This window comes from Mustela nivalis (genome assembly GCF_964662115.1).
Source record: "Mustela nivalis genome assembly, chromosome: 14".
Lineage (NCBI taxonomy): Eukaryota > Metazoa > Chordata > Mammalia > Carnivora > Mustelidae > Mustela > Mustela nivalis.
Window position 1 is genome coordinate 33,768,646 of NC_139033.1, and position 21,277 is coordinate 33,789,922.

The following is a 21,277-nucleotide window of genomic DNA, read 5'->3' on the forward strand; positions in this document are numbered from 1 at the left end:
GTAGTCCCACCGCTATGAAGAATATGTTATGAGTTCTGACATCAAGGTCCAGTTCTGCATCACTAGTGAACTAGTAACAAGCTATAATCAGTGTGCCTGCACGGATTGGGACTTGTCTGAATTTTGATTCCAGGATTTGTGTGTGTGTGTGTGTGTGTGTACCATTCCATCTTTGTCTTTGCCATCTGAGATATTCTGCTTTTTTGTTTCAGAAAATTCACTGATCATTTTTATCTGCTTGTGTTCTTGTTCCGGAATAGTTTCCGACAGTCTTATTAATTGATTCCTACCGATGCTCCTGTTTCCCCCCAACATGTAAATTATAGGCTAGCTCTTTTACCTGTTAACAAAGCAATGGCTGAATAATTCTACAGCACTCTTGCCTAACCTAATTCCATTCTGCCTTCTGTCTGGTGGTGCTAATGTTTTCTTTTCAGAGGGAAAAGCATTTCTGGTAAACTGTGGCCATGGAAAGGGAATTTTAAAACTGGTTTGGAGGAAGAATCTCTTTCAGCTTAAAATGTGAGCTGAAATGGAGCTCTCACCCTGTACTTCTCTCACACTTCCTGTATCACACCATTAAACATCCTCCCAGGGCCCAGAAGCTCTGGGAGATTGTTTAATCACTTCATGCCCAGTATCATGGGTACCACATTTGCAGGATGTGGGGCATGATAACCTCCTGTGGTTAGGATAACAGCTGTTCCCAGTTCTTAACACATGCAATACAAAGGAAAATAGTCACAAAATTATCCTCAGGGCTCGTGACAGAAAGGAAAACGTTATAGGGGTTAATTTGCTCACATTCAAGTAACTGGTAGTTGTAGAGGCTGGTTTGGAGTCAAGTTCATAGCCTTCTTTATTTCTTTGCTTATTCTTTTTTTTTTTTTTTTTTAGGATTTTATTTATTTATTTGACAAGGAGAGAGAGAGATCACAAGTAGACAGAGAGGCAGGCAGAGAGAGCGGGGGAGGCAGGCTCCCTGCTGAATGGATAGCCTGATGTGGGGCTTGATCCCAGGACCCCAAGATCATGACCTGAACCGAAGGCAGAGGCTGAACCCACTGAGCCACCCAGGCGCCCCTATTTCTTTGCTTATTCTTATCTTTGGTTATATCATACCTTACTCATAGAGGATGTGTGAGAGCTGCCTTTGATGGGAAGAAAGGGTTAGTCTACTGATGTCTGATGATAAGAATTTTCTTGGCTGTTAGTATACCATGTAATAGACCATAAAACATATCCTTCGGGCTCCTGGATGTTTGTCAGTCTTCTTGCACACTTCTGCCAAACTATCCTTCATACTGGAAAAGATGGGCCCCAGTGTAAGTGGGCTGATAATCTAATCTTCTTGTGTTTGAGAGAGAGGGGCCCTACAGCAGAGCTTCTCAAAGTCTGACTGACCCATGGGCCAGGGGCATCTGCACCACCTAGAAACCTGTTAGAAATGCAAATTGTTCCGGATGAGCTGAATTGGAAACTGCATGGGGGTAGGGCCCAACAAGCTATTGTTGAACAAGTGTTCCAGGAGATTCTGAACCCATCAAAATTTGAGAACCATTTTTATAAACAAGACCCACACAAAACTAATTTGTTTACAATCAATTGTGGGGCAAGGAAAGATGAATAAAATATGGTCCCTGCCTTCTGTGAACTCATCCAGTCTTGGTGAGCTGTACAGATTTGATATATATTTGTATTCGTTTGTACATAGTTGATTTGCCAATAGAACAGAGATAGAGGGCGCCTGGGTGGCTCAGTGGGTTAAGCCGCTGCCTTCGGCTCAGGTCATGATCTCAGGGTCCTGGGATCGAGTCCCGCATCGGGCTCTCTGCTGAGTGGAGAGCCTGCTTTCCTCTCTCTCTGCCTGTCTCTCTGTCTACTTGTGCTCTCTCTCTGTCAAATAAATAAATAAAATCTTTAAAAAAAAAAAAAAAAGAACAGAGATAGAAGTAGGAGAGTGGCCTGTCTCCTTGGTGGCTATGTGGAAAACCCTCTCACAAAATGAAAAATTTGGGGCATGATTCACCTTTACATGATTGATATCATCAAACCGTCCTTTACTCTTTTCAGAGATGGAGGGGATGAAGAGTGCTCACGAAACGTTTAACAGCTGGAACCACAATATTCATGTGTTCAGTGACTGGAAAAGAATGCACAGTGTCATACTACTCCTCTGGTGCCTTTGCCTGATGAATCAGCTCCAGCCCCAGGAACCTGAGGCTAGGTCAAGATCACAAGGCCATCTTCGTGCTCTGCAATTAAACAAATGTGCAATAGACTTTCCCTTCTATTTAACTTTTATTAAAAGAAGTGCTAGGGTACTGAGATGCAGTACATCATATTTATTACCAAAATTATTAACAAATATACAAAACTTATACATGTAATTTTCTTACATCCATTTATTCTCTATAATACTGATTTTTGTTCAAGTAGGTTATCTACAGTATGTAAACATCCCTTGGATTGACCTCACACAGATTAGGAAAGCCCTCTAACCCATGCTTTTATCAGATACTTCTTTTTATTTGGCTTTCATTTGTAGCATCTAATCTTCACATTTGGCACATGGAAGAGACATCTACAGTGCAAAAGAGGCAGATTTTCTGGTTTTGTTCTGAACAATTTTGCAGGGGCACAGTTCAAGAGCCGAGAGAACAGAGCACTCTAACTTGATGCCGTTGGTTTCGCTGTAATGCCAGCAACTCTTGGTTCAGCCGTTAAACTTGAGCACAAAGTCAATGCCTCTTCCTTCTCCCATCCCCCACCCACCCGTCATGCAAGGCTGATTCGCCTTAACCTCGTCTCAAAAGGGTTAAAAGAAATTCCATCCATCCCAGGACAAGTAGGTTAATTTCACCGAGTAACAATTTTTCAGCGTTCTTTTGTGTGGGTTGGTTTGTGCGGTCTGATGAGCCAGCAAAACCCTTACATGGAGAACAAAGTAAGATAAAAATTTTTTTCAAAAAGGGAGGAAAAAGGAAAAAGGATATGAGAGTCAGACTTCCCTTCAGTTGCCACCTGCGTAGGTAAGACCAGAAACTCTTCAGTGGTGGCAGAGTGACAAAGCGACAAAGGCCTTGGCGAATGGGAGAGAAAGGCCAAGCTCGCCATCACTTGACCTTGGACGCCAAGCCCTTGAAGGCGGTGTCGCAAAAATGAAAAAGAAAAAAGGAACGAAAGGATATTGGAGTTTCTGCCCCCGCTTCTTCCTGTGTTTCCGTGCGACTGCTTAACTTCACGTAACCAAGTAAAGCTGATCCAGAGAGAGCTCTCTCCGCCGCTGCTCACCCTCTCACTCTCCGGCACAGTATTGCTCGCTCGCTCGCGTGGTCGTGGTCGGCTGCACCGCGGCTGCGCGGCCGCCAAGAACGTCCGCGTTTGGACGCGCGCCTGCCTCGCGGCTTCCGTCACCACAGCGGCGCGGGCCCCTCCGACGCCCCGTAGAGCTCCGCCAGCTTCCGGAAGCGGGGCCCCCAGTCCGTCAAGAAGTCGAAGCTTTGCTCCGAGTCCGACGTGGCCGACTGCAGGGAGCTCAGCGACCCGGCCACGGAGCCGTCCCCCTCGAACATGTAGGTCTGGAGGGAGTCGAAGGGCGGGGCCCACAGGTCCATGTCGGCCTCGTAGAGCTTGGCCAGCACGTAGCTGTGGACCGTGCTGTTCACGGCGCACGTCTGAGGCACGTAGCGGGAGAGGCTCTCGATCTCGGGCAGCATGTCCTGCCGCGTCTTGGGGGCGCCTCCCCCCTGCGCCTCCCGGGGGTTCCACATGGCCGCGATGTCAAAGGCCTCGGTGTCCTCCTCGCCGCCGCCCTCGTCGTCGTAGCGGACGATGTTCTCGTGGATGTTCTCCTCGTCGTCGATGATGTACGGCTGTTTCCGGTGCCGCCTCATGGACAGGATGAGCAGCACCAGCACTGCCGGAGACAAAGAGGACAGGCTCTTGACCCCGGAGACCCGGCTGTGGGGGCCGTGACGGCAGGGGCCCCCGGGGAACCACAGGTACGGGACCGGGTCTTTGAGCGCTGAGCCCAGAGACGGCATTCGGATGTTCTGAACCTCGGGGTCGGCCTCCTCACTCATTCTGCGCGGTCGCGCTGGGGGTTTGTAGGCAGGTGAAGCCCTCTCTTTCTTGCAGGTGGTGGCCGGCCACCCCCGAATTAAATCCCAGTAAGCTCAACGGCCTCCGTGGAATCTATGCTAAGGCTCAGACAGTGTCTTCTGACCGTGTAAGGACAAGAATACATTTCTGATAATGTGGGAATCTTATTACGTAGGCGGAACCCCCCCGCCCCCCCCGCTTTTTTTGTTTTGTTTTGTTTTTTTGACATTAGGATCTTAGTAGGATTTCACTCTGCAAATAGAATCACGTATTAGTACATATGCATAGGGACATAAAGGCTAAGTATGAACCCAAGTCTTAGTCTTTCTGTATCTCTTTAAAAAAAAATAAGCGATTGCATATTGCTTATTGCTCCAATAAACTCCGATTCCTCGGAAAGCCTTCTGTTAGAGAGGTAGTGGTGACTGTCTGGACCCAGGGATGTTCATGGAAGGAAAAGAACTAGCAGTGACATTTTATGTAATTCCGCATGTTATCAAAGAAACACCACACTGTTAGAGGTGCCCTTGCAGATTTGGATAAAATTTTATCCCAATAAATGTGGTGGTCCCCCCCCCCCCCAGGATGTGTTCACTGTGGTTTAAAGGAGAGATAGAGATAATCCCATTGAACTGTTTATCTCTGTGACTGAAAATGTTTTCCAGGAAGTGTGTTGAGGTTTTAGCTGTAGAACTGCTATTGATTTTTTTTTTTTTTTTTCCTGATGTGCTTTGTTATAGCTGGTGAACGGTAACAGCTTGACAACACTACAAAATGAAACTTCAGTTTACCAAGGGGAAGAAAAATGGAGTTCAGTCGTATGCCTAGTAAAATTATGAACTGACTTAAAAAATTCATGGTAATGATTTAAAACATTTGGATGTAGAATGGGCTTTTTGTAAATTGCAGTTAAAATGATGTTAATGCCTAATAGTTTCCCAAATAGCTAGGGTGACAAAAGGCAAACACAGGAAACAATGACATACTCTTGTATATTTTCTGTGTGTGCCAAAATCCGACTTATGGACTACCTGATTGCGGGATTTCAGAGGAGTGGTCTAATAGGGCTCTGAAGAAGTGGGGGCTTAAAGTGGGTGTGGGAGGCGGGTGTGTGAGCTGGTTGGATGTAGAGCTGGGTAAATGGGATGATTCTAAATGAACATTATGTGTTCGTGGGGCTCAGTGAACAAGTGCTAAACTCATATTTTTTATGTACTATGCAAACCAGTAGAGAAACAACATTGATATGACATGATTTTTGGTCTTATAAACTTGTAATCTAAGGAAATATAGATGATTTATAGTAGTCAGGCAGTGAGAAGGACTATCATAGGGTTATATGTGTTGCAAAGAGATTTCAGAGGCAGGGCTGGCTGGGTAATTCTTCCCAGAGGACCGAAAAACGTTCACACAGATGATCCTGGAATGGTAGGGGTGGTATTTAAGAAAATGCTAGGAAGCAAAATTAGAAAAGTCTTGGATATCTGCTGGAAGGAATTCTGATGTTAGAGAATTAGGCAGCTTATCGAATTGATCGATCTTATATTTACCTTACAAATATCTTTATCTTACAAAATAAGATACAAATGTATTTTTTAGATAATCTGATTTAAATAACAAGTATCGGATAATGCCCTGAAAATCAGATTCTGGGAAACATGGTCCTATTCAACTGAAAGATTTCCCTGACAGAAGAGGATCTTTAGGTATTTCAAGCGCAGTGCATAGGGCCCATGAGATTTTTCTAGGAATTAGATCTATACTAGAGACATGGAAAAAAAAAAACTATAAAGTTGAAATTAGTAAATTTATTTAATTGTCTGTAAAATGTAGTATTTTGTTGGCAAATCCACTACAGTCTTACTCAGTTTTATGAATTAAGTTTTATTTAGGATACGCATTCTTAGAAATAAGAGTGCCTAAAACTATGAGGATTTTATCTAAAGTTGCATATAAAGCTCTGCTCAGTTTAGCTTGTGAAAACTACCCGTTTATTCTGTACAGTTCAGAAGATAAGACATAGTGGGTTTGGAGGCACAGTGTAAATTGTTCCTTGCACACCATTTCTAGCTTGAGACTATCTCTGTGCCAGTCTTTTAAAATCGGTCTTTCTGTAATGATGGCTTTTTCTATTCTTTGTGGGCAAGGGTGAACTTATAATGTGGACATTTTCCAAAGATAGGAGTAGGAATAGGCAGGCTGGAAATTTCTCCCGCCAGCGAGTTTCTTCGATGGCTTCTTGTAGGTTATCCTGTCCTACACTCAAGGACTCCCATTGCCATCTTGTGGACACTCGGGGAATTGCAGGAGGGTGTTAGTGCCGACCCGGACCAGAAATCGTAACAACTCTCTGATCTAGGGGTCAGAGGATTTAGAAAAGTTACTTAATTTATATTACTTCTCATGTAGCCCTGAACTAAAACAACAAAATCAAACCACATGTGGTATTTGCAAATGTTTTCTGAGAGGCATATTCCACAGACCTACCTAGAAATTCAATGAAGGGCTGACGTTTTGTAGTCAGGACGTTCTGTCTTCGGTTTGACTCCATTTCTTGGTTCATAGGTAAACCTGGGGCCAGGGGGTTACGTGGATCTCCACATGTCTGTTCTCACTTAAATCCCCAGCACTGTATTCTTTTCCCTCATAGAACGGTAGGGTTTCTTTCGTATTAGATGATATTACTATCTAAGTCTGCTTTTTTTTCTAAGCAAAATATGTGCGCAATGAATTACTTAATCAGAAGAGTTGGGATATATGGACAGATATTTTTGTCGTTTTTAGAGTTAGTTTACGTGTTTTATTGTTGGTTTTTGAGTGTTGAGTTCAAAAACAGTTGCTCGAATAGCCTTATTTATGAGCAAGGAGGTGAGTGGCTGCCTGTATGATTTGAGCAGAGGAAGAAAGGATCCTCTCCCTCACCTGTGCTCTCCCACCAGCCTGTCATCGCACCTTTTTATGTCACCAGCAGTGGCACGCTGATCCTGTGTAGTCACTGCTCCTTGTTAGATGGCCACAGTGCCTTGGAGGAGTGCTAACGCCCCCAAATAGCTTATTCCCCCAGAGAGCCACGGGGTTCACTCTCACTTCTTTCAAGTATCTGTTCAAAGGTCTTATTATCAGGGAGGCCTTCCCTGACCACCTTCTATAAAATGGCACCCAGCCTTGTCTCCTGTCCCTTCAGGATACCCTGTCCTTCTTCTCTTCTCCTTAACACCTACCACCTCCAGAATTTGGGGGATGAACACTTAGGAAAAGAGCCTTGCCACTCAGATACAGGATGAATAGTGCAGGGTCGTCTGCATTTCACTTCTGCCTCTGCCTCTGACATTTTGCCTTGGGCCTGTCACTCTCTCTTTGTGATTTAGCTACTACTTATGTGAAATGAAGGGGTCAGAAGAGGTGTTTATCATATCCTGCCCCAAATTGTCGTGTTGATTCTGTGGTGTCAAAATGAACTTGCTTTGCTCTGAAGTAAGCTTTGTGAAGGCTGGGATGTGTCTGTCTTACTAATCCCAGCACCTGGAATGGTACCCTGGCCCATAGCAGATGCTTGATAAATGTATTTGCTTTGATTTGGCCAAAGAGGCCATGACTTCCTTGAAGGAAGGACCTATCTTCAGGTTCGTTCTCTCTCTCTCTCTCTCTCTCTCTCTAAATATATATATATATATATATAAATATATATATATATAAATTCTTTCTATATATATATATATTTAAAAGATTTTATTTATTTATTAGAGGGAGAGAGAGAGACGGAGATAGAGGGAGAACATGAGACAGGAAAAGGTCAGAGGGAGAAGTAGGCTTCTCCCCGAGGAGCTGGGATCCTGATGCGGGACTTGATCCTGGCACTCTGGGATCACCGCCTGAGCTGAAGGCAGTTGCTTAACCAACTGAGCCACCCAGGCACCCTACCTTCAGTTTCTTTATTCTTTCCCAGCCTTACTCTACCACCTTTTCAATAAGCATGGCATAGAAGACGGGTTCTGAACAGCAGTGTTAGAATGGTAGCCAAGTAAGCACTTACGGGACCCCACAGAAAAGAAGGGAGCCCCTTGCTTACCTAAGAGGACAAAGATGCAGGCCAGGATGGCAATGAGGGCGCCGCGGCTCAAGCTGACAGGGAGCATGTAGGCCTCGGGGCTGCAGGAGAGGACGTGGCCGTCGTCGCTGCAGGTGCACACCTGGATGGTCAGCGTGCTCGTGCTGCTCAGCGCCGGCTGCCCACTGTCCGCTATCAGGATGGGCAGGTAGAAGACGCTCTGCTCCTGCTGCCGGAAGCCAGACCTCCTGGTGAGAATCCGGGCGGTGTTGTCTGAAGAAGACAGGGGATTTAGGAGTTGGAAAAAGGGAGTGGAAAAGTGGGAGGAAAGAAAAAGGAAGAATCTAGTAAGCGAATTAATCTCTTAGATTGAGGAGAGCAAGAGGGCAGGGGTGGGAGTGGGAAGGGCGGAGAGGGAGCGGCAGACAGTCCCTGGAGGGGCTGCCCAGCGCCCCCTCTGCTTTGGATCAGCATGTGGATTCCAAAACCACGGACTTTTTTGCTCTGCTTCTAGGCAAAGCCCTGGGGCCTAAGAGAGAAACCCTTTATGAGAGTCTTTTTTACCCTTTGTGACATAAAGTGCCAAGGGCGAACTGTTAGACTTCAGATCTAACTGGAATGTTCCTGTGAAAGCTTGATAGGAATGAACAATCACTGGCCACTTGCGGTCCCTGCTTGTTCCCCCACCCCCCCTCAGCAGCTTTCCAAGGCCCTGGGGCTGCTTTGTGCCTCCAGGAAAAGAATGCTGAGGAGCCCACTTGGCTGTGGCAGATTGCTTATTTTTGCCACTTTCACTGGAAGTCACGTCTTTGGCTGTTTTCTTTTACACCTCTGAAAGCAGTCACCAACTCCTTCTGTGCTTTCTGAAGAAACTGCTCATTTAGCGGAAGCTTGTTTGAAATCCCCTAATCACGTGACACACCCTGTTATTTCCCCTTACTTGTGGTCTGAGGGGACACAGTTAATAAGAACTTGGAGAAATTCATTCCTGATCGGCAATACTAGTTTTTTTCCCTCCAGTTTTAAAGGGAAGTAGCAAAATTATTTGATGTGTTTTCTTAAAGGTCGTGTGTGTCTGTGTATTTATATTTATATTTGCCTAATGTAATGTTCTAGGATCTTTTATTTTTTTAATCTTTGTTTTCAAGTTTCTTCCAGTGGGTTGGAATTACAAGTCATATATTTTTTTGCAAAGTTCAGATCATTTTCAGTAGAGGAAAAGTTTAGAGATGTGATAGGACATGCAAGCAGTGACTCTCAAAGCTGACATCAACAGGGAAGGTCCAAGGGGTTTACATTTTACAAGGAAGAGTCTAGAACTTCACAAAAACTTCTGAGAGCCTAACCAAAGTAAACATTATTATCAATATTTTTGGTTCTCCTTCCCTTCTTGGACATATTAAAGGATTATACTTTTCTGCCCTCTTTAATTGTGGCATATCTATATGATTTGCTTTTGATAATGAAAAATGAGCAAAACAATTTGCATCACTTCCAGGCAGAAGAATTTAACAGCTGATACGTGTTTCTCTGTGTTCTCTTGCCTCCGTGCAATACCATACAAGAACGTTTGAGATGGAGAGCCAGGCAGCCTGGGACCCTGAGCTACATGGACACAGCTGTCCTTGTTGCTCAGATCCACAGCTGGTTTTATGTGAGTAAGAAACTAATTTTAGTTGTGTTAAACCACTGGAATTTTGCAGTCATTTGTTCCTCAGCATAGGCTAGCTTATTCTGATGGATACGTTATCCCTTTGTTAGCTTTTCTCCTTCCTCCTTGCCCTGCCTTTTCACGATATTGGTGATTGTTTACTGAGTGCTTAAGTGCACAGCATCTCATTTCATTTTCACATTTGATGAGATAGTGATAATCTGACCCTTTTATACAGGTGAGTTAAGGCCTAGAGAAAGTGATGAAATTTGTTCAAAGTTACTAACTTAGTAGCAGAGCTGAGATTTGAGCTCTGTTCTCGGACTCCAAGTATACATTTCTTCCATTTTGCTGTTATTTGTTATTTGGTCTAGTGATGTTAACTCTTGAAAATTATCCAGCCAGTGGAAATCCTTTCCTGCTTTGGTACAGGCCCTCTGCTTGCCCACCTGAAGATTATATTTCTACCTACTGTACAACCCACCCATTTTTCTGTTTTTCCAGACTTAGTAGCTAAATAGTATTCTGTTTTACAGTGTTAGTCTTGTTTTTTCAGAAACCAAGTTTTTCTCAAATAGAAATCTATTTTACTTTTTTCAGTTTAATTGAGGCTGGGTTGTAAGACTTTTAGAAAGCTTCACCAGAGCAGAATTTCATAAAAGTATTACATCATCATTTAATTAAGTACTATACATCATGTTTCTTGATCTCAGAATTATTTAAGGTTAAAGAAAAAGAAAAAAGATCAGAGTGTTGCCTTGCTGACTTTAGTCTTGGAAGGGTTCTGGCAACTTGCAGTAGCCACTTGCGGAGTTTTTGTTGAATATGATGAGTAGGGCTTGAGTAACCCATTTAGAAACAGTATTTGTTTCCAAGGTGACACAAAACCTTTTTCTTTCAAGCGCGCGTGCGCGCGTGTGTGTGTGGCTAAAACAGGCCCCATCTTCCAGTCCTAGCCATAATGCTTACTCACTTTCTGATTGTGGTCCATTTGCCTTCTTTCCTTATCGGAGACAACGAGAATCAGAGGGATTAGTAACTTCATCGAAACCTTCGAGGGTTATTATAAATATCAAATAAAGAAAAGTATGGGAAAAATGTGTCTGAAACTGCAAAATGCTACATACACACAATCCTTTTAATAATGCTTTGTGGATTAAAAAAAAAAAAAAAGTAAGGAAGGCTCTACTTGGATAGTGCCTTGTGGTGTTTATAAAAAGAGATGTTTTGGGCATGGGAGTTGGGGTCCTGACAGCAGATCCACCAGATCGATGCTGGTCAATTTTTTAAATGAGCCTCCGTAGAAAATACTCATGGGATAAATTGTCATGAGGAGATTAAGAGTTCATCCTTTCTACTGAAGATGTGCTGACTTTTGTTTTGGAAAACCTTCCAAGAAATGACTCATTTCTTTTTCTAGTCATCATACTCCCGTGGCCCATCTTTTTAAAGCATTGGCTCCGTGAATTGGTATCCAAAGTCATCTTTAAAAAATTTGCGGCATTTTGCTGCATATTGTTTTCTTGTTGATTCTGATAAATATCAGAGTGAAGGCATAGAGTGACACTTCAGTGAAAATATGAAGAAAGAGTATAATGTAATATCCCCCCCCCCCCCGGCTCCTGGTTTCCACTATGAAACCTGTCTGGAGGGGGCTGAACTACTTTTTGTAGGAAAGATTTCCCTGTGAAGCAGATAAATGAATAGCTCAAAATTTGATCCAATAAAAAGATCAGGATTTTTAATTGTTGTAGTTCTGTTGTTATGATTTGTATTACCCTCCCTTCTAGAATTATCAGAGTGATTTTATGACAACATGTAGAATGTTAAAGGAAAGATTTGGAGGGATGTTTTACATTTAAAAGAAAACAGGTTTGATAGTCTCAAATGTTAATGGCAGAATATCATGTGGGGTTGAATTAATACTTAAGTCTCAAATAAGTGATGTTTGAGACTAAGACAGGCAGGCATAATCATGACTTTTTGTTTCCCTTTGTTTAGATGTTACACAGTAACAATTAGTATTTTATTTTATTTTTAAAGATTTTATTTATTTGATGGGGAGAGAGAGGCACAGCAAGAGAGGGAACAAAAGCAGGGGGGAGTGGGAGAGGGAGAAGCAGGCCTCCCGCTGAGCAAGGAGCCCAATGCAGGGCTTGATGCGGAGCTCGATCCCTGGACCCTGGGATTAAGCAGCCGCTTAAAGACTGAGCCTCCCAGGTGCCCCAACAATTAGTATTTTAGAACTGGAATAAGAATGAGGCTAGTAGGGCCCAGAGAAGTGATGACCTCTCTCCCCAAGGTCAGACAGCACGTAGCAGAGTTAGCAACAGAAGGGGTTCACTTGACAGATTTAAGTGATTTTTTTTCTGATCTTTCTTTGAAAATCATTTGATGAGAGAACAAAAAGTCCCTCCTTTTCCTGCCTATGCCTAATGAAGACTGTGCTAGGTCTATACATTTCTTAGCTGATCAGAATGCTTACTGCACAAGAGGGGTCTAGAATTCCCTTCCAGCCAAGTTGTAGTGGGGAGTGCTTTCTGAAATAAGAAACCCCACCTGGCTCTGTCTTTTAAAAATCATTATAAAGTAATAGAGTTGTTTCAGTGCCAAGCTACACTTTGTGATCCTATGTTTGTCCTTTGTCATCTTAGCCTTTTCTCCCTTTTGTTCTGGGAGCTTTTCACCGTTATCCCCTTTGATGCTTGGTCAGAAATGTTCCCTCAGGTTTTTCTCTTTATCTAGTTCAATTTCTACCGTTTTTCTCAGATTCTTCCTATAGTTACAGAGCATACAGACATGGCTGTTATCTATGGCAATGAGGGAAAGCTTTTGCCTGGCACTGCCTCACACAGCGCCAACTCTAAAACATTTGTGAACTGATGAACTAAAAGTTTCAGAATCAGCAGAGGACATTGTCTTTGATCTGTTGAAACAAAACTTTTTTTAATTTAAATTTTTATCTTTTTTTGAAATAAAACTTTTAAAAATTACAAATTAGCATTGAATGTCCCCACTGCTACTGAAGAGCAGGTGACCTTTGACACTGTTTGCATGGTATAGTGACCAAAAGTATCCAGCCCAAGCTATAAGAAAGCATTGGTAGGTTCCTGTCCCCCCATTACCTTGGTTGTCCCTAATGGTGAAGTTGGGGTTGTTAGCAGCCTCTGGAGCCAAGCTGTAGTAGAAGTGCTGGCCACTGTGTGGGTCGTCTTGGTCCACTGCACTCACTGTCTGGATCAGCTGTGGGAGTGACATGAAATCGTATGAATCAGGGTTGAAAGAATAATCTTCAGGGCTTGGCGAGATCCTAAACCCTGAAATCCAATAGTGGATTGTTTTCCCTGATGAGAAGGACATCCTGAAACTTATGGAAAGTACCCCGTACCATCACACAACTCAGGATTGTATTTGGTCTTTATTGTTGGGCCTAAATACATTGACAGGTACATGGTGAATGTTACCGGAGTACCTCCGGGGTGAAGCCTCACCATAACAAATTCCCACACCAACGCTAGTCATTTTAAAGCAATCTAAATAGAAGATTGGCTTAAAGAGCTGTGAGATGCTCCAGGTTCCTGCTTGTCTCCCACTTTTTCATTCTCTTGCCTCACCTACTTAACCTTATCATTTGGGTTAATATTTTCAGGGTCATTTTGCTATCTTTGAGAAGCCTCTACTTAAAAATGACCAATACAAGGGGGTGCCTGGGTGGCTTAGTTGTTAAGCATCTGCCTTCAGCTTGGATCATGATCCTGGAGTCCTGGGATCGAGCTCAGCAGGAGGCCTGCTTCTCCCTCTCTCACTCCCCCTGCTTGTGTACCCTCTCTCCCTGTCTCTCTTTCTCCGTCAAATAGAGAAATAAAATTAAAAAAAAAAAAAAATTGCCGGGAGCTTGCTTCCCTCTCTCTCTCTCTCTGGCTGCCTCTCTGTCTACTTGTGATTTCTCTCTGTCAAATAAATAAATCTTTAAAAAAAAAAATTAAAAAAAAAATTGCCAATACCTAGGAGAGAAATCTCCTGTGTCAGGTTAATACACAGATGGAGGGGTTGGGTCACAGGGCTGTTGCTTTTTGGTGGCTGGGAAGAGGAGCTAGGAAAGGTGTAGAGCCCAAGACCTACAGTGGGATGTATGGAACAGAGTAGAGTCAGAAGCAGAGCTTGGGGTTGAGGAGTACCAAAGAAGCGATGGTTTTCTCTGAGCTCTTTTGGCTCAAACTTTGCCTTTTCCACAGTGCTTTTCAAAGTAGTAGTTTGTCATGAAGGTTATGAAGGCCATGATTAAAAAAAAAAAAAAAATGCTGCAAAAGGGGTGCCTGGGTGGTTCAGGCAAGTCGTACTTTCCTGAGATAAGTCCTGTACTTTCCATCTTGCCCATAGTGTCACACACATAATGACAAAACATTTCTTTTTAAAAAATTTTTTAAAAAACGATTTTATTTATTTGATAGCGTGAGAGTGAGAGCATAAACAAGGGGAGGGGTAGACAGAGGGAGAGGGAGAAGCAGGCATCCCACACGGCAGGGAGCTCGACACGGAGCTCAATCCCAGGATCCTGGGATCATGACTTGAGCCAAAGGCAAACACTTAACCAACTGTGCCACTCAGGTGCTCTGATGAAACATATTTCTTGACCAAGGTTAAAAATAGGTGATTATGGAGGCGCCTGGGTGGCTCAGTGGGTTAAAGCCTCTGCCTTTGGCTCATGTGTGATCCCAGGGTCCTGGGCTCTCTGCTCGGCGGGGAGCCTGATCCCCCACCTCCTGCCTGCCTCTCTGCCTGCTTATGATATCTGTCTGACAAAAAATAATAAATAAAATCTTTTAAAAAATAGGTGATTGTGTATAATGAAGTACATAGTTGGGTAAGTCATTTCAGAATATCTGACCTGTAAAATTATACACATATTAGCGAGATGGGGGCTTGAGGCAGAGGACCGGCCCTGTAGACTTGACACTCCTGCCAGTGCATCAGGGGTCAGTTACAGGGTTTTTAAAGAATGAGTGAGCAAAGGCACTGCTTTGCTGGGTTCGTTTCTGGGGTCTGGATTTTTTTTTTTTTATGGCAAATTTGGTTGCAATAGTTGGGAACACAATGGCCTGTGCTCCTGCCCTCCACTCTCCTGGTAGGTCAGATTTCATTCTCGGTCCCACTTGCCATGCAATATTTGGCTCAGCTGGTTTCATTCTGCTTTCAGCCATCGCCAGGTAGGTCATCTGATTTCTTTATGGGCCTTCTTCTTGGCTGCTTGCTGAGAGGCCAGCACATTTCCCGACTCAGCAGACACACAGCTGACCACAGTATGTGGACACATCTAACACAAGGAGGCCTGATGCGCTATAAACCAGACATGCCTACTGAGCTGTGTGCTTTCGAAAACCTTTAAAGTATGTCCCAGAGCCGAAATCAAGGGGTAGGATTTTTAGTATCTTGGGCTAAGGATGATAAATGTGACAGACTTGTGGCCCATGACCTGATCTTTAAGCCAGAAAATAAACTGTGCTGTAAAGGACTGTCTGATAGGCCATTAAAAGGTGTATTTGGAAGGGTGGGTGGCTTAGTTGGTTAAACATCTGACTCAGTCTTGGGGTCTGAGTGGCTCAGTCAGTTAAACATCTGACTCAGTCTTGGGGTCTTGGGATCGAGTCCTGTGTAGGTCTCTGCTTTCAGTACAGAGTCTGCCTGTCCCTTTCCCTCCCCCCTGTTTCCTCCCCCCACATCACCCCCAATCCTGATCTGTTTCTCTCAAATGAATGAATAAAACCTAAAAAAAAAAAAAAAAAAAAAAGAATGTATTTAGAAATGGGAGATGTGTGCATGTGCTTCAAAACCAAGAGAGGTAGTTAGGGGCACCTGGGTGGCTCGGGTAGTTGAGTGTCTGACTCTTGGTTTCAGCTCAGGTCATGAACTTCGGGTCCTGAGGGTGAGTCGTATGTGAAGCTCTGTGCTCAGCAGGGAGCGGACTTGGAATTCTCTCTCACCTCACCCTCTCCCCTCCTCCCACTTTCATATACCAGCCATACTCTCTTTCTAAATAATAAATAAATAAATCCTTAAAAAAAAAAAAAACAACAACAACAAAACCTGAAACCTAGGATAGGTAGTTAAAAGTGCTATTGACCTGTCAGAATGCAACTTCTATTCTGAAAACCTTTAAGAAAGTAAGTGCTTCGTTTTCTGGGGGAGAGGAGCTTTAATTAATGTGCTGTTTTTTAACCTTCTTTATAATGTAGATTAATAATTAGCTTCATCATGTATATTTGTTATAAGATCTTATAAAACAACATTTTATGTTATGCTTTATATAGTATATATGAAATTGTTATACTACAAAACAAAAATTGTTAAAATACAGGTTCAAACCCCCTCATTCAAAACTCAGCTACCATAGCATAGTAACTATTGCTGTTTCTGGATCTTGACCCTTACATGTCTTAGTTCACATGTAGGCATAATTTTATGTAGCTACATAATTTTATGTAGCTGCAAGCATGTACATGTGGTTTTTATACCTTCTTTCTTTACTTCTAGTGACACAGATCATTTCTTATACCATAAAGTCTGCTTTGTAACTTTTACTAGCTGCATAATGTTTCAGGTCTTCTTAGAAATTCAGTAGATGTGGAAGTAGAATTATTAAAGACTTGCTGAAAAAATTTTTAGGAGGGCTGTACACCATTGCCCTGAATTTTAAGAATCCACTGATGGGAGGATTTAGATGAGAATCATTATAGGACTGCCTCCCCCACCCCCGTGGTAGATGTAAATCACTTTTTTCTTTTAACTGAGAAAGGTGAAGATGTGTTGACTTAATCTTTGGTGAATGCAGGGTGCTAATATGAGTTTTGATTGTATAAATGAGTCTCTGTGCAGCAGGATGTCATGTTCCAGGTGAGTAAGAGAAGAGAAAGCAAAATCTGCCTGAATTACCAAAGCATGAGTCCTTGCCTTGTAGCTATGCACTTCACAGACTTTTAACTTCCATATTAAAACTATTCTGACTCCATTTGCTTTACTGCCTGTATCCATAGGACCACAGAATATACTGTGGGGGAAGAAATTAGGGCTGTTAAGGGATCTCTTGTGTCACAGGTGAGAGAAGAAAGCATCTTACAAAACCAGGAGCAGAAACAGGACGTGGCCGATGCTCTGAGGTATGGAAGGGTGGGTACGGGGTAGGCAGCAGCCCAAAACATGCATGAATACATGGCCACTCCAAGCAGAGTTCTGAATGTTTCTCAGTTATAGCACTTGGAATTTGATCGACCAAATTTTTCATATACATTTAAAAGCATACTTTAGAAAATACGCAAATTAGAGAACTGTGGTTATTTCAAATTAGTAGAAATTTGTGTCTTCAGATTCATTTCTTCTCAAAACTGATCTGACATGAACAACATTAGGAAAATGATGTTTTAACTGAGGGAGGAGAGAGTAGGTATTCTAAGTTACAAATCATTCTAAGAATAGGGCAGGTAGTCCCTAAACAAGTTACCTATTGTTCGAAGTTAAGAAAGGGAGGTGGGAAAATACAAAAAATAAAGCTTCCCTACTGCAAGTATTTTCAGGTATTAGTGCTAAACTGAGGAAAAGAGAAGAGTTTTCTGATCTTCCTGGTCCCTCGCTCCCAGGACCCAGAGCACACTTTACCGCAGTTGGTCCTATACAGTTCAGTTCCAAGATGGGTAGATAACTTCAGGCCAGCCTGTGAAGCAAGCTACCATCAAAGCATTGCTGAGACCATTAAAATGTGGGGTGGGGGGATGCCACATGGTTGACTGAACAAACTTGGAACATCATGCATGGAAGTTGGGGACCCTTTCGTGAACTGTTAGTTTCTGGAGTCTAAATTTCTCTGATGGCAAATTTGGTTATCTGTAGCAGTCAGTCATTCTGTATGGCGGAGGTGAACCAACGTGCACATCACACAGACTGCCTTACCTGCCCTGCTTTGGCATTTTCACACACAAAAGCTTCATAGAATCTGGGGAATTCTGGAGCGTTGTCATTCACATCTAAGACTTTGATTGTGACGGAAACACTTCCAACCTGGGAAGGATTATCTAAAGAGAACACAGAGAAAACCAAAGGTGAGGGTTCAGTAGTACAAGAAAGCTGCTCGTTGCTGGAATAGGTATTTGCCTTGTCAGTGTGGGTTTTTTAAAGGAATTGGAAATGGCAAGAGAAACCTAGGATGCATGTGTGGCCTAGTAAGAGTGTGGCCATAACACAGGGCACGAGGGCACATCAAGGTGTGTGTCTGAGAGAGTGTGTGATGTCAGGAGGATGAGGAGAAGAGTATGATTCTGGGGGGCGGGGGCAAGTAACACAAAATGCAGCCTAAAAAGGTTTGACTCACTTGGCTCCTGCTTCGGGTTATGAAATTAAAGACAGGTCAGTTCTATATTCTGGGTTTGAAAACATTTCTAACTGGATGCATACTGTGTGGCATTGCTTGGCTTTATTCCTTTTTTTTTTTCTTGGTTTTATTCTTGTGGAATAATCAGTTCTTTGAATTGTATTTCAGAAGGTTTCAGGTTATTCATGGAAGTACAGATAACACTGCACATTTATTTCTGCTAAGGGACTAAGGGGATATTATAGGATCAAACATACACCAAATCCGTATCTTTGGCTTAGGGCGGGAGAAGTTACTCATAGTCACTCATGGGGAAGTGTGTCTTTTGGTCTGTCTTTTGCTTGGCATTGCCACATGAGGATAGTTTCACAGCCCCAGGAGTGCCCCTCTTGTCCATTTTTGTTTTGGCCTTATCCCAAGAAGATAAAATAGAAACTAGACACACAGATTATTCATAGTAAATAATTTTATAAAATCTCAGAATGCCTTATTCTTCTGATTTATTTTTTCTTTTCTTTCCCCAAAATATCTGTGCTCTCCTACATGATCTACTTAAATATTTCTATTGCCTCATTACCAAAATTACTGACCTATTTACTTTTTTTCCCCCCATTGTAACCATGGTACTAGTTTATAGAAGAACTAATGAAAATCCCCCCAAAATGTCAGGGTATATATGATCTACAATCCTACCACCAGAGATATCCACTATATAATATATGTAATATTACATGTGTCCCAAAATATGGAGAGAGACACACAAATATGCACTGCAATTAAGTGAAATTAAAAAGTTGGATTTAAAACTTTTGGCAAATATTATCTTGTGTCATTGAAATATACTTTGAAAACATGTATATTAATATGTGCTTGATAGTCTCATTTTATTATTTGGTTTTACTGCGGTTTACTTAGGCAGACTCCTATTATTAGGCTTTTAGGTAATTCCCATTTTTTCCCTTATGTTAAAATAGCACTGCAATAGATGTTTTGGTATATAGATCTTGGTTGATATTTATGATTATTTCCTTCAGATAGTTGTAAGAAGTCTTGAGAAAAACAGTATGAATATTTTGGAGAATCTTGAAAGCTTAATTGCCTAATTCCCCCCTGCCCCTCAAGTGATTATACATCATTCTGCCAGTACATTAGAGTCTGCATTTCCCTGAACCTTCACCATCACTAAGTGTTATGAAAACAAACAAACAAACTGAAGGTAGTAGTAAATAATCTAATTTTTGTGAAGTTCATAATAAATATGTTAATCTAATTTTTAGTTGTTTTTCATTCTGTTTTTAAGTTTCTGTTCATAAGTCTGCTTTTTGTGTAAGATGTCTCAAATTCTTGTATCCGTGTTTCTGTGTATGTATGTGTGTGGTAAGGGTGATACGTTATAAATGCTTTCTTTCATCCAGTAGTAATATTTTATACTGAAGGGGTTCAGAACAGCTCCCCCTGTCCCCATGTGCCAATTTGGCTGTGGATTATTTTGAGTTGAAGGCACTTGAGGCCCTGCGGTTCAAGAGAAACTTTTGTCACTCCCTTAACCCACACAGAAAAATCTAAATTGGGCTCCCCCCACCCAGAATAAAGGTTATTAACAGATATATTTTATCTGAGTGACCCATCTGTATGATAGGGGAAACCTCTAATTACCAAATATGTGCTCTTACTATCCTATGAAATGCATTCCTTTCCTTTGAAATCTCAAACTCCTACCTCTTCTTTATAGTTCAGAATGATACATACACCTCATTTTGTGTGTCTTTGGAATTTTTATGTCTGTGTGCATTCCCCATATGTATGTATGTTAAATTTGATTTTCTTTTGTTAATCTGTCTCCTGTCAATTTGATTCTTAGTCCAGCTGGAAGGACCTTTGAAGGGGACAGGAATTCTTGGCTCCCCTTCAATACTATTTGTGCATTCCTAATCTTACGAAAGGTTGAAAACCTCTTAGATTTCTTAGACATTGTCCCTTTCTTCATATAGAAGTCTAGCTCCTTGATTTAAGGATGCTGTTTTTTTGTACTGCTTTTGCATAGTGGGGTTTTTGTTGTTGTTTTTGTTTGTTTGTTTTTACGCTCTAGCATAGGACATGGTATATAGGAGATAAAATTTGAACTGAATGCATTCACTCACTTGCATAAACCATAATTTCTGTTTTTTCCCATAAAGAATATAACAAGCTCTAAAAGTTTTCTTTCACATTCTACAATGCTTATATTTTGTCATCTTATGGAGACCAATGTATTATGTTACTTACTCATTTCCATAGCAAGGACAGTGATATTATGCCAAGAAAACTCCTCCCGATCAAGGGGTCTTGCAGTCATTAGGGCACCTGTTGTAATGTCAACATAGAAGAATCTTCCAGGGTCACTACTTCTGTCAATGGAATATCTGTAAAAACACAGATTAAATCCATTGTTTTGTTTGAATAAGTATACTATAGCTTATTACATGAGAGAACTCAGTGCATACTGTGTGAAACATGGCCCAAACAGTTCTGAGTTCATGGACCCTTGGAAGACTGCATTTGCTGTTTGATCATGTCCAGAAACAGTCCCCCACCAAAACCCCTTAAAAACATAAACAACCAATAACAAACTATTACTGCTTGAATTTCCTCATTTGTAAAATGAAATAAAACAGGGTGCCGAAGTCTTAGGGCAGTTTTAAGCCAATTAATAATCAATTTCAGCTATTTAAAGCTCAATACTGCCCTAAGGCTTTTGGGTCATTCTGAATATTGGCCCCTACATGTCTTAGTTCACAACAAATTTTATTCATGTAAGTTTTGAAATGCAAGATTAGGACTGGAAAAGGTATAGTTCATTGGTTCCAGTTGTGTAATTAGTATCACCTATTGAGAAAGAAAGATTTCCATCAGGTCCTTTGTAAGCATGCTCATGACTGACTCTGTCAAACAATGGTGTTGGTATTTACTAGCTAGAGAATCCTTATCTGTGGAATATTTTTAGCAGGATGAACCAGGTTTGACTACATTGCTTAATGTAAATAAACCTGGAATTTATGAATTTATGGGGCACAGCTTGTTGGAAAATATCATGTGAGCTATGTAATTAATGGGGTATAAAAAGCAGATGTTCTGT

The 21,277-nt window shown here is 41.9% G+C and overlaps 1 protein-coding gene across 2 annotated transcripts in view; it reads right to left on the minus strand.

Annotated features, from left to right (window-relative positions):
• Positions 1-2,785: 2,785 nt before the first annotated feature.
• The window catches only part of CDH20 (cadherin 20), a 204,536-nt gene continuing 186,044 nt past the window's right edge, over positions 2,786-21,277 (minus strand). For both annotated transcript variants that reach the window (XM_082699384.1, XM_082699385.1), the window contains exons 8-12: positions 20,428-20,564; positions 17,745-17,866; positions 12,929-13,046; positions 8,174-8,425; positions 2,786-3,919 (exon numbers count right to left, since the gene is read on the minus strand). In XM_082699384.1, the coding sequence (XP_082555510.1) occupies positions 3,414-3,919; positions 8,174-8,425; positions 12,929-13,046; positions 17,745-17,866; positions 20,428-20,564 (1,135 nt within the window). In that variant the 3' untranslated portion in view covers positions 2,786-3,413. The remainder of the gene's footprint in view (positions 3,920-8,173; positions 8,426-12,928; positions 13,047-17,744; positions 17,867-20,427; positions 20,565-21,277) is intronic.